This window comes from Drosophila rhopaloa, unplaced genomic scaffold (genome assembly GCF_018152115.1).
Source record: "Drosophila rhopaloa isolate 14029-0021.01 unplaced genomic scaffold, ASM1815211v1 contig_47, whole genome shotgun sequence".
NCBI lineage: Eukaryota > Metazoa > Arthropoda > Insecta > Diptera > Drosophilidae > Drosophila > Drosophila rhopaloa.
In genome coordinates this window covers 3,328,710-3,342,327 of record NW_025335142.1, presented here as the reverse complement: position 1 = coordinate 3,342,327, position 13,618 = coordinate 3,328,710, and the positions used below count along the sequence as shown (strand labels likewise).

At 43.1% G+C, this 13,618-nt stretch overlaps 1 protein-coding gene across 31 annotated transcripts in view; it reads left to right on the top strand.

The window, feature by feature from the left end:
* Nucleotides 1-13,618, top strand: part of LOC108047040 (CUGBP Elav-like family member 4) — a 127,645-nt gene that overhangs the window by 13,515 nt on the left and 100,512 nt on the right. For 19 of the 31 annotated variants that reach the window (XM_044461729.1, XM_044461724.1, XM_044461723.1 and 16 more), the window contains one exon: nt 2,562-2,603. The exons of the other annotated variants lie outside the window; for them this stretch is intronic. In XM_044461729.1, coding sequence (XP_044317664.1) covers nt 2,562-2,603 — 42 coding nt within the window. The remainder of the gene's footprint in view (nt 1-2,561; nt 2,604-13,618) is intronic. 31 annotated transcript variants of the gene reach the window in all.

Here is a 13,618-nt window from a genome sequence, read left to right as displayed (position 1 = left end):
ACTTTCAAAGATTTTTTAAGGGTTAGGCTGGGTTTTAATCTATCCAAATTATTTTGTAAGCCTCTCTTGAAAGGTATTATAATTTCGATATGAATAATTAAATCTTTTTTGCTTTACAAGTTTAAAGCCCACAACTTGAAAAATCTATAAACAGAAAAAAAAAATATGACTGGTAGATCAAGTGGATAAGTTTTCTTATAATTCTGTAAAAAATATTAACATATCAAAATGAAAAGTAAAACATATTTATATGAAAATATCAAACATATAATTTTAGAAAAATATAAAAGAACCAAGTATAATAGTAATAACAGAACACTTAGAATTTTATGAAGTTAACAACACTCTCTTTATGTTGGATAACCACCCCTTTTGGAAATGCCAGAAGTTTTAAAACCTTTAAACTTGCCCCAGTTCGACGTTTATTTATATCCATCATCTGTTATCGCTGATAATATAGAGAACTTGATGTTCAAAGTTTATTCTATTTGGGAATCCTCCAGAGTATGATCAGTTCGAGTTGCCAGGTGGATGTCCTTCTTCACTTCTCCATCAACTTCTTCTGCAGTTCCTCATCCTTCGTCCTTGTTGCTACACGCGTTACGTTCACGCCGGTTGTGGTTGCTCCTTCGTCCTTTGTTTGCTCCAGCGACTATTATGGGGCAAAAGGCATTATTGTGTAGGTCGTCGGCATTGCGTTTTCTCATGTTACTTTTTTTCTATATTTTTTTTTCGGTTTTGTTTTGCTTTTACCATTTTTATATAGCCAAAGCCCGCTCGGGCGCTACCAATATATATAAATTATTGCATAAAGTTTGGTGCTAAGTTGCAAAAAGTTTCCTTTCATTGCTGCCGCTGCTGCGGCGGCAGCGTGAACGACACACAATAGTCTATAAATCTTTATGGTCAACAGAGATTACATGGGCCCAGACGCGGCGAAGAAAGCCTTCGTGTAGTTTACTGGCCCTGGCCCTTTTGGCCCATTTCCACCATACCCTCTGAGCCCAGAAGCTGCTTTTTAGGCGCTGTGTGCGTTGTTTTGATTTGTGTGCTCCTATTCCAACTGTAGTTGTTGTGGCTTTTGCCGATTGTTACGGCAATCGAGGGCAGGACTGGTCGAGAGTTGAGCATATGGCCATAAAAATGCGGTGCAGACGTGGTAGATGCTAGATAAATCATGCCAAAGCCCCCCCGAAAAGTATGCAATGCTGGCGGCGAATGAATAGGAAATAGGAAATTCTTGTAAAAATCGGCCACGGTTTCATCCCAAAAAAGGTTTCGTGGCACACCTTTAATTGCTTAAATTGTTCTCGTGCCGCGCAGGCTTCGTGGAAGGCAATTCGATTTCTCGTGGCCCCATAAACAACTTTTCAAAAGTATAAAATAAAAAGGGAGAAAACGTGTATAGGTTTACCGTTAGGATCATTTTACATAAAAATGCAATAAATAGCTACAACAAAATTTATGGTGGTCGTGTAAGCAAAGAAAGTAAAGGAAGGAAGGAAGGAACCGCCGGACTCACTCGTAAATGTCAAATGCCGTGTGCTGTGTGGCTGAGGGCGCCTCAAAGTATGCTTATAAATTGCTCTAAATAGCAATTTTGGCTGCTCCACCTCTCTAGAGCTTCGCTTCTGCCGCCCGGTGTCGTGTCATTTGTTCGTTTTCTTTATTAGTGTCATGTATTTTTATAGTTCAAAGGACATTTGAATGATTGAATGAACTGTTTGTCCCCCCACTCCCTTTTTCTAGCTTGCTTGACCGAAAACGACGAGTTGCGCGCATGATTTCATCCCTTGCAGCCAAAGGACTCGCTCTACGTGCGGTCAGCTCCTGCTCCTGGTCGATGTCCTGGTCAGCGGCGGCAGCGGCGGCGGCGAACGGTCCCAGGCACGTTTCATCATGGCCAGCTTGTTGTTGGTCTGGCGACTATATCAAATAACGACTATTGACTACGCCTGTGTGGCGCTCCGTGATGTCGTGTCCCCCGGTCGTCCTTTCTCCGCATTCACGTGTAGGGTTACAAGCCACCCCCTCCACCCAACACCCACCACCCATACCATTCCATTCCTTTCCATCCCGTGACCCTGTGGTGCCGATGATGATGATGTTGTTGTCGCCAAGCGTCGCCATCGCCCGTTGGCGATGACGAATGAAAATCAATATTTATTAGATTACTTTCGAAATTTTATACGAAAATAGAATTTTTATGACATTTTTTTTCCTCTGGTTTCGCCCTGGGCTAACTTCGCCATGTGCCTGGGCGTGTTAAAGTGCTTGCAATAATCAATTTTTGAGGGAAACTTGAGCGAGAGATTCGTGACCCGGGCTTTAAAAGGGTTTTCGGGTTGGGTATCTGTGTATATTACTGGGGACGAAATTATTATATTAATGTTTCGCCCACTTCTCTTCGCTCTTATCGCCCATCATATCTAATTACAGTTTTCGTTTGCCACCCCAGCGCACTCATAATGACTTAATTATACTTTAGCCAATTTTCTTTCCTACTCTCTGTATCACTTAATATTAAACATTTCCGTGTTCTCCCTTGTCTCTCTTTGCAGGTAAGTTGCCATCATCCATTAATACCACCAGCCATCAAATTAGTAAGTACACAAAACGAGCTGCTAACACTTTTTATGTGCGTCTTTAACTGTATACCTCTCGCTCTATCCCACTATCTCTGTATATGTATATCCTTTGGCATTCTTAGTCCTCCACCAGGACCGATATATACACGAATATAAAGCAAATGCATTTTAGTGCCCTCAGTTGACCTCGTTTGGGGCTTGTTTTTATGGCCCTGCTCAGGAGAAGCCCATGCGATGATGCTACTCACGTGGCTCAAAACTAAAAGCTCCCCCGAGTGTCTACCCCATCTCCCACCGCCTTCCCCCTCCCTCTACAAATCTTGAGCTAGTTTTGGGTCTGAACCCAGTCCCACCCCCCGGGAGTCACTTAATTATGAAGCTGCACATGAAGTAAAACGTCATAAAGCGTCGAGTTGAGTTGGAGGCCATATACGGTTGACTTGGGTAGCATCATCAGTCCCCGTCTGTCTGCCAGTGCCTCTTACACATTCTTTTTTCGGGGGCTTGGCAGCATTCTGCAGTTAATTTTCCGTTGCTAAATAAACTGTTTATGGCATTTATGCCAAAAATTTTTGGCCAGAGCAGGAGGCAAAAGGGGGAGGGGAGGGTAGAGAAATCCCTGGTTGAAGGATGACGATGAACCGTCTGAGTATGCGAGTGTGCGTGTGAGCTGAGCAATTTCTGCATAACCAACCACCAGAGGAGCGCTGTGTATCCTGTTTGCCCGGAATTGCCTTTTAATTGTGATTTTCGGACTACTTTAAGGCTATTTTTTTGTGTTGTGAATTAGAGAAATTGTTGCTTGATTGAAATGGAATATGGCAATAATTGGTTTGCTCTTGCACATACTCAGATCGGAAAGAATTCGAGAGGGATATCCTTTATGCTACTGCTTATTGCAAAATGATTTTGTGTGTGTGTGTGTTCACTGACCCCTTACTTATACAAGAGAGAATATTTACATTTTATGCACACAGCGGGCACACCCACGCACACACACACTCTCACACTTTATCCACTGACAATTTGGCAGTCACCGCAATCATAAAAATTTCCACTTCCAAGGAGAAGGCCCGTCAGTCGGTCGCCTCTGCGCCTCATTTAAATGCAAATTTTTGACGAGCGGTTTTAACGTTCTTCTTCATTTCCACTGCCGTTTCTCCGTTGGCGGTGGGTGAATGTGAATGAAAACATTAAAATTAAAAATATAAAAAAATGTAGTCTGCTTTTAGGCAGAACTCTCGGCTGTCCTTGTAGATCTGTGTGTGTTTGTGTGTGTTTTGGGGGTGGTGCCCATTGCTCGTGAGAATAATTCAAGGTGATGGCTTAATTGAAATATGCTTTTAGGCGCTTTGCCACTCCCCCTGGAAAAACGATGCCCCCTCCCCAGTGTGACTTCCATTTTGCATACTTCACTTTGTTGTGTGTCTGGGTGCATATTTTATGGAGCTGCGGTCGACCACAGAAACCGACCCAAAAAAAAAAAGAAAAGAAGCGAGAACGGAAGGGAATCTGAATCGAAATAAAAACTGAAGTGAAGCTGCTTAATGTTATGCAAAGTGTTTGAGCCTGCGGCATGCGTAAACCAATGGAAAAAGCGGCGAAATCGGGCGTTAGGACAGGAGAACCTGTTTTTTTCTGGTGGAGAGGATACGCCATCACCTTTAATTGCTGGCCATTTCAATTCTCATTACAACTTCAATTGACTTTTGCCGGATGTTGGCAGCGAGAAGAAAGGTGAACAGAGGAGTTTCAGAGGGTAGCAAAGGGTATGCAATATATATCCTTCATATGACTTATCGTATCGTAATCCCTCTTGGATCTGCCATAAACATTCATATGCATAAATTTGACATTTGGCTGCTCCATAAAAATACTCCCAGCCGCAGGGCCTTTTGCCAGTCTCCCCGGAGTCTGGTATGTGGGGAAATTTATGCACATAACATCCACTTGACTCCTCCGAAGGACAGACAGTCAGACAGTCAGACAGCATCCCCCAAGTGCAACTCTCAACCGGAGCCAAATGAAAAGCGACAGCCAGCGAAGATGTTCGAGCAACGAGCGAAATCTGGTTTGCAATTTACAAATTGCGCCAAGGCGGTAGAAAAACAAAGGAAAACAAAAGGAATGCTTATATTTTATGCAATATGCCACACCGCGTTTTATTAAGCAAATTACGATGAACGAGATGGCTGCCTGGGAGTTGGAGAATCTCGGCAAGTCCTACTTATGACCTTGGCAAACAGCCTAACGCCTCTGTCCTGAGCCATTTGGCAAACAGACTCAAGTCTACGCCACTCGCCTCACATTTTGCTGCTCTTAACGCACATTTTCATATATAAATTATTAATTTCGCATGGGCCCAAGAATTGTTCGCAGGACGAAAGGAAACCGCACGCCTAAGCAGTCGAAGGATCAGGGGCTGGAAAGCGAATAAGCAGATGGGCGGGCGGTCGAGTGAGTGAAATGCATTTTGTGCTCCATTAAAAAATAAAAGCAAACGTGGCTAAGATAGCGTCTGTCTCTGAGTTCTTTCCTCTGTGTTGTGTACACAATAAAAATCTCACACGAAGCGCATAAAAATAAAGCAAGAGATACCCCAAAGAGGGATTTCCCCATACACACACACACACACACACACACTCATCTTATCTAATGGCGAAGTCAAAGCCCCCATTGTGATTTTTAAGTTGGTAACCTTTATGTGGTAAGGGAGTGTGCCGGAGAGAAAGTGCATAAATAAGTAAACAAATGCCTGTCGCTTAAGATTACATGGCAAATAAGCTGGCGGAGATGCGAGCCGAAGCAGGACAACATTTGAATGTGGAGGCAAAGGAAAAACCTCGCCGCTTACTTACTTATTCATAGCCAGACCTGAGCGGAAAGTGTGTGTCTTGAGGGGGCATAAAAATCAGCATAAACAGCAATTGTTATGGGCTGCGAATGAAGCCCAGATCAGCTCAGCTCAGAGCTCACATCTGTTTTTAGTGAATTGAGGTAATTTTAGGTGGCTAAAGTGCGCAAATCAATGCCACCGAAACAGAACAACTGCAGCAGGAAAAGAATTGAAATTCATCCCGCCAGAAAAAGAAGAAGGGTTTTTTTTTCAACATTTTAATTTAGTTATGAGTACTCACTGCCGACACAAAACAATTCCTGACACAAAATCAGTTGGGAACAACGAGGGTTGAGATGAAAAATGCCGTGCTAGAATTGCCGGGTGTACAGACTGTTTGACACGCACGTGTCCTTTGCCAATGACAAGGGAAATTTTACAACTTTCAAGTTTAATTTGCCAAAAGTAGCAATCAACCAAGAGCCAGGATCCCGAAAAAGAGGGGTGGTTAGGTGAGGAGCAAGGACCAAGGACCAACCCTTTCGAGCTAATTGCTTGGAAGTTGTTAAATGTAAAAATTAAAATGTATAAAATGTGTATATTTTATATTAAACTGAGGAGGAGCTCTGCAACTGTCAGTCACTCACTTTCGCCCCCCCGTTCATTCGTTCACTCATTCAGTCATTCATTCATTTATTCAGCCAGAACGTAGCCGGTTTTATGAGGTGTTAAGTGGGCTTAAATTAAAAGTGGGCGTGGGCGGAATGTGACGAAATGTTTGCATATTTATTTAAGTTATGGCAAAGGGCGAAAAGAAGCATCCATCCGGAGGAATCGAGGGTGGGTCTCACTCATTTGAAGGGGGCTGCAGACTTGACTTCTGTTTGTTTTCCGTTTGACATGAAGGGGCCACATGTGCGTGTTATAAATTTATATTTAATAAACTTTCGGATCTCCGAGGCTCAAGTGGGTATCAGAGGAATAAGCGCCACAGATTCCCACTTACTGGGGCAAAGGGCAAAGGACAAGGACGAGCTTGAACGGGAAAGTGAAAATGAGGCAGTGATAAACAAATGGGTGCCAGATTATAATGAACATATAATGTTTCATGTGAGGGCTTTCAGGCGTCAGCAGGCGGTTCTCAAGTTCCAATTGTGCTCGACCTTTGTCATTTCCATGTCCTGATATCTCATACAGATAATCTGCTTTTCCATTCACCTACTCCAGACCTCGTCAGCCCGATTCTTCTCGCACATTGCATTTTCTCACCGTCTGCAATTAGTTATAGGACTGCCCCTTAATTATATATTCACAAAAAACCCATTCCAGCCTAGCTTTGTTTGCCTTTGACACACCCACAAACCCAAACTAAGACACCGTGTCACAGGACACGTGGCAGCATTTTGAGTAGCAACATCAAATTGCTTATTAAAATAATAACAAGGCCAGTCGGAAAAAATTAAATCTAAATATGGGATGCAGTCAACCCTCGGAGCCTCAAAAACTAACCCCTGCCCGAGGGCACAAGCAATTACAGATGCGGAAACCAACCCTGATAATGAAGGCCCAAGGACATGGTATCTTTAAGTTTTAAAGCCCATAAAATACTACCCAAATCTATGCCACTTTGATCATCAAATCAAGTTGTACGCTCTGTGTTGTCCTTCATTTTCCCCACTCGCCTAGCTTTTTTGTCTTTGGCTGGAGGACCCAAAGAAAGGAACTATTACTGACCCAAGGGACAGGACTAAATGAAATCAAAATTAATACAATTTTCGGGTCGCTGGGCTTAGTTCCAGGACATAGCCTATATTTCCTCTCCCCCATCACCACTGCCCTCCCATATTGACAGCCCCCGAGATCAAAGATGTGTTAAGAACTTGTGCTTGCAAGGAATTTGCGATGAGGAGGAGGTAAATTGAGACATAGACATGAACCAATTTCGTTCATATATGAAGACCGGGCGGCAAGGCAGGGCAAATAAAATAAATGGCAATGAATGACTGAGCAAATGAATAAATGAGAGAAATTTTTGCTTTGAAATTCAAATTTCAAAAGTTGTCATGACATTGTGTTTATGACATTCAGTTGCCGAGGCCAGAAAGAGATGACGAGCTGCAGCAATTGAGATAGAGGAGCATATATGGGAGGAGAAAACTTCTGTCAATGCTTCGTTTTTATTTTAATGTTTGGTCAGGGGGAGTGGGGGGAGCTGGACGACTGCATATTTAAAATTGAATATTTGCACGCCTTGAGCATTTCGGATTACAAAGATATACTTCACTTATGCGCACACAAATACACTTGAGCGCCGAGCATTTGCATGTGTGCGTATCCGTATGCGTATGCGTGGGCGTGTCGTGTTGTCATTTGCATGCACTGTATGCGCTTGTGCTATTTGCACTGCTCAAAGCCATGTTAAGCGGTTTATTTTTTGTGTTGTGTGCTAAGCACACAAAATATTCTCGTCGAAAATTAAATTTAAAGACCCATGAACGGGAAACGTTAAGGACGCAGGACCTAGTCACAAATGGGTGAAAGGAAAGGTTTGCCCCTCAAGTGTTTTACCCCCTTGAACTGCACATGATCAGAATTTTAAAAACTCTAAAATCAGACGGTATTTTCTTTTCTGCATTAAAACTTCAATAACAAACTTGTTATGTTAAAGTACGGTCGGAATATGAAGTTGTTTTAAGAGGTTATCTCACCAAATATTTTAATCATTTTCTGTTTGTTTATTTTCTTAAATAAATTCCCACATTTTAGAAACAATAAACAAATAAATTGAAAAGAAGATTTCAAAGAATACAAAGTTAAACTTTAAAGAGATGTGTTAAAAATCCTTTCATAATTTGCTCAAAATTTTAGATTTTTAAGTATTAAGCCAATTACCCTGCCATAAAAGGAAATGAGTTTGAATTTTGAATTGATTTTTTGTATGTTCCCTTGACTATTTACGTTACATTACCGCTTCGATATTATCCTTTCTTAGCCGGTGTTTCCTTTGATTCCCCACCCATATCCCTTCATCTCACCTCAGGGCAGAGCTTTTAAAATTTAATATGAAATATGAATTCGTGTGATTTCATCAACTGGCGCTGCGGCGATGTGAGTTACTCGTACTATGTGTTTCACAGATACATTTTCAAGCGCACACACGCTGCTTGCTGAGAAACGTACGCGATTGCTATTTACAAAAACACGCTGCCGTATGCCGCACACGATTTTCCAATTGAACTCACACGTGTACACACAGTGGCGGAAACACGGATGCGGAGATACACAGATACGGCGATTGCGAGTCCTGGCGATACGGATACATGCAGTACTGGCAGTCCTGAGAGTCCTGCGAGTCCTGCTAGTCCTGATAGTCCTGCCAGTGATGCAGTCGTGCATTCAATCGCTGCGTCGTCACCTCGACGAGGAGAGTGCGGACCGCAGAGCGGGCTCTGACTGCCCGAAATCATTTCAAGTTAATAATAAATGGAGCATCATCATCAGACATCAAACCCGTAGAGCAAATATCGGGTATCCTTTTGCTCTGTTTGCGTTTGTATTTGTGTTTGCGTTTGTGTTTGCCAGCTTGCCAACCACCCAAACCTGCTCCTCCTTGTTTGCATTGCCATTGATTTATTTTTTTTTTTTTTGGCATGGGTTTTTCAATTTGCTGCAATCTTCATGACATGTAATGAGCTGCCGCTGATGCCACTCCTGCGGCTCCTTGTGCGGCACGAATCAATTAAAATACGTGCCGGGCATTAGAAGAGTGCGACGAGTGCCACAGTCCTGACTTGGCAATATTTCAATCAAATTTTTTGCCTCTCTCACAGCAGAGGCTGTCCTGTCCAAATGGATATTTATGCTTATCATGCTTATGAGGAATTCGCATTAGACTGAAAGTCAAGAGGCTGCCAACATGCCAACTCAATTGACAGTTGGCCAAGGCGGGGCACATGGAAAATATGTGTACCGGGTAGCCCACACATGTATAAATTTAGGTATATATACTATATATACTGTCACTCTGTTGACAGGCTAGGTAGCCCACGCTCACACACAGTGGCAAATACACATGAGTGCGTGTTTGTTGCCCTTAACAGACATTTTCACAGTTGAGTGCGTTGTTTGGGCCCAGCCTCGCCCCCTCTCCCGTCCCGCCCACTCGCAGGAACCCATCCCCACCCCCTCCTCGGAGTCCTTATATAATTTGTAAGCATTTCTAGCGCGCCTGCTGGTATGCAGCAAAAATTCTCCATGTTGCCGTTTCACAAGCTGATGGGTTTTGGATGGAATGGGATGGATGGATGGGATGGGATGGCCTAGGGAATGGGCACAGGATTCGTTCGTTCTTCTCGATTGCCCTTAAAGGTATGCTCTGAGTGCTGCCGCATCTGAAGCCAAAGTAATCAATTGGGTCATCGCCCCAAAAGCTCACGCATTTAAATTTGGCCATTGACTAACCAGCAACTGTAATTTTGGATTTCTTTTCCCACGTAACTTTTAATTAAAATACTTAATGTGTTCAGAGTAATAATAGATTTTATGGGCTTTAAGAAAGCAAGTCAAGTAATTTTAAAGTAAATTCAAAATATTTGTTACATGTTTTTGTGCTCCTCATAATTTGTGGGTTATGTTACTAGGTTGCTTAAAAAAGCTTTAGTTGCTTCTTTAAAAATACAATTTAGAACGTACTAACCTTTTGATTTTAAAGGCAGACACATTACGCAACATTTTTAGCCATCATGAAATGACACTCAAAAGCGGCTGACTCGACCGTTTTCATGCTAATTAGTAATTTTTGGAAGAGGTTTGTCTGCCCACTGAAAGTATTGATTAGCTTTCATTGGGCATTTCGGGCTGCTAATAAATTACCAAAACTAATGTTTGTCTGACCTGGCATTGGCTCGAAGTTTGCCTAATTAATGGCGAACCTTTCAAAGGGCTACACCTTGTTCATATTTCGCTTTCTCTCGTTTTTCGTATTTTCTGAACGTAAACAAAGTATTTTTGTGGGGCAGGACCAGGCTTAGGTGGTCATTAGCATGCGTTAAAATGGCGTTAAATGTGTAACGGAAACCTGGAAAACCAACGAAAGGACATGGAGTTTCGCTTTCATTTTCATTCCTATTCCTTTTTTATAATTTTGTTGTATAATAAAAATGTCATAAATTTCTGGCTCTGCCGCGTGTTTTCCCTCTTCCTCTGTTCGTTTTGTCGGTGTGTGTTAATTTTTTCTAATTGTCCAAAATTTAGATAATTACACGCCATTAATTATTTACATAATAATAACGTTCCTTTTTCTATACTTTCTTCTTTTGCGGGACGAACGCGCGTTTTACAATTTTGTGGTTGACTTGACTGTGGGCGTGGCTGTACATATGTACACGTATATATCAGTGTACGAGTATATATTCCGCGGTGGGGGGCGTAAAATTAAATTTACATAATTTATGACTTGCTCAGCAATGTTCATGGGCGTTGTGTTGCATAATTTTAGGCATTTTTGTTTATTGCGGCGTAAAATTTGAATTATGAATCAGGAATAGCACTCGCTCCACTTTCGGTCACCCCGCCCCCTTAAATTCCCGCCGCTTCCGTGCAAGGGTTACATTCTGAGGTTATTAGTAATTTATTTGCATATTTTGTGTCAGAAGGAGGGTAAGTGGGGCGGGGGGAAGGGATACCACCGGCTGACGGACAGGAGCAGGAACTCAAGTGTCATACGACAGTCAAGTGTCGTGTCTTGAATGAAATACGTTTGAGTTGGGTTGGGTATTGCGACACAGGTGTGGCGTTATGGTTTTTCGAGGCGAAAACTTTAAGATTTAATGAACGATTCTCGCTTTTATATGGCCCTTTTTTATCTTCCCATTTTCTTTTGCTCTCACCGCTTGTTAACAGCTTTTCCCCGTCTGGCACTGCGGATTATATATGAACCAATAAACATTCTTCGGGCCACGCCTTGTTCCAATGGTTGTTCCAAGGTTCAATGCCAGAATGCAGCCAACTTTAATTGCCACTTGCTAATTGCAAACTCCCACCACTGCTGTAACGGCCATTATATACACTTGCCATATTTCATACATCGAGATACATAAAGAATATAGATATTTCCCATTGAACGTGGCCCAGGCCAGGCCAGACAGCATAAAAAGTGGAAGAAGCAGCCACTGATTAGTATCAAGCGGGGAGTGGGGGGGGTCGAGGTAGGAAGGACCAGAGATCACGGAGGATGATATAGTTGCGGTTGGTCGGATGGCTGGGATAGCTGGGATGGCTGGTTGCCCTCCAGCTGAAGCTGAAGCTGAATCTCTGTGGCTGAGGCAGTGAAAAACTTTTGATTAAGCTGCAGTTATGGCAGGTTGTTAGAGCGGAGCGAGCTGTGCTCTACAAGCTTTTGTTTTGCTTGCTAGCTCGTTAGTTTGTTTTGCTTTTGCTTTTGGTGCCACCCTTTTCACCCTCCGCACACATGACAGATGCTTGAGGCAACATTGTCTACTTTTAGGTGCTTTCCCAGTGACAAATTTCTCTATCGGAAGAGGGACTTTTGTCGAGTATCTGTGTGGCCATGTCCACAAGCAACCGGAGCACCAGGAACAGCAGCTCAAAAAACTTTGGCATAAAACTTTGATGATTTTTGTTAGAAAAGAAGCGAACCGAGCGGCGTTTTCAATAAGCAAACCCAGTTTACCTTACCCCATCCAAAACCCCCGGGCTAACCCCATAAAATATTACTTTTCTATCAACAAAAGTTGCCGGGGCCACTCAATTCGAAACCATTTTCCAAACTATCATCATCATGGAGTGGAGAAAGCATCATAAAAATCGCTCTTCATGTGCTCCAGAAGGGGAAAGGCCAACTGGACGAAAGTCGGGGGCCGGCTGCCATAACAAAGCCATAAAACGTAGTTTTAATTGCATTTTCGTTGTTCCGTTTTATGTAGTTCGACCAGCGAATGCATAAAAACAACAACACACCACTGACCAAAGCGGTCTGAAAGCTCGGGCTCCGGGTATTTGCGCTCTAGCCCCGGTTCAATGCGCCGCATTCTAATTGCACATGGAATGGGATGGGATGGGATGGGTTTGGGGATTTTAGGAAGGCACTTACGGCTTGACTGGATCTCTGCATCTCTGGCGCTGTCTCTCTGCGTATTTCGCTTTGCTCACTTAGCGCTCGGGCATCATAAACTAACGCAGTTTATGGGTCCATGCACCCAGCAGCAAAGCCATCCAAAATGGGGATGGGCTGAGGGGGGGGGGGGTCGAGCTCACAGCAGAGCACTTGGCCAAGTTGGCACTTTCAGGCATTGCATATGCGTAGGCGGCGACACTGCGGCTAGTCTCGACCCCTCGACCTCTCAACCCCTCGACCCCTGGAACTCGTCATGCTCGACTTGCTGGGGCGCTAAAATTTGCGGTTTAACGTTGCCACTGGCGCCTGTCGACTGCAATATCTTCAACCCCCCACCACCTCCCCTTCCAGCACACCACCCAAAACCCCCAAAACGACACTTTGTCATAAGCAATTGTTAAGGCTAATTGTGTCGAGGCAGGCATCTTTTGATTCCGCACACAGCCCCGAAAATGAGAGCCAGATTTAATTAGCATTTTGACTCTCAAAGGCTTCGGCTTTTGGCAACATTTAAATTTCAAATTATGTGCGCTAATTACGCGGCCAAAAGAGAGAGACTGAGGGGAAGCCTTTTCTGGCGCTAATAATTAGCTAGACTTTTGTGCAGAGTCAGAGATGCCTTAGAAGGGACGCCACCGCAGAGCTTGGCCAGAGCTAAAGTTAAATTTTCAGAAAATGTGCAGAATTTTTCCCTCCTCATAAATGAAGAACCAGAAGTTCATTAACCAAGGGAAATGCGGAAAAGCGGGCCAGACTTTCATCAAGTGCATTGAATGCCCGATCAATATGTGTGCAGGCTGCACTGATTTCGGCTTGTTGTTTTTGCAGTCAAAGCCAGCCAATTGATGTGGCAGCCAGCTGCGGGCTTCCAGCATTGATAAACCCTTCAACAAAAAAAAGAAAAAACAAGAAAGGAAAGCTAACTTCGGGCGGAGCCGAAGTTGATATACCCTTGCAGAATACTCTGTAAATTATATTCTCCAAAATTATTCATATGATGCATTCTTAATACTCATAAAAAATCCGAACTTCCTAACTTTAACAACAACAAAGTTATGG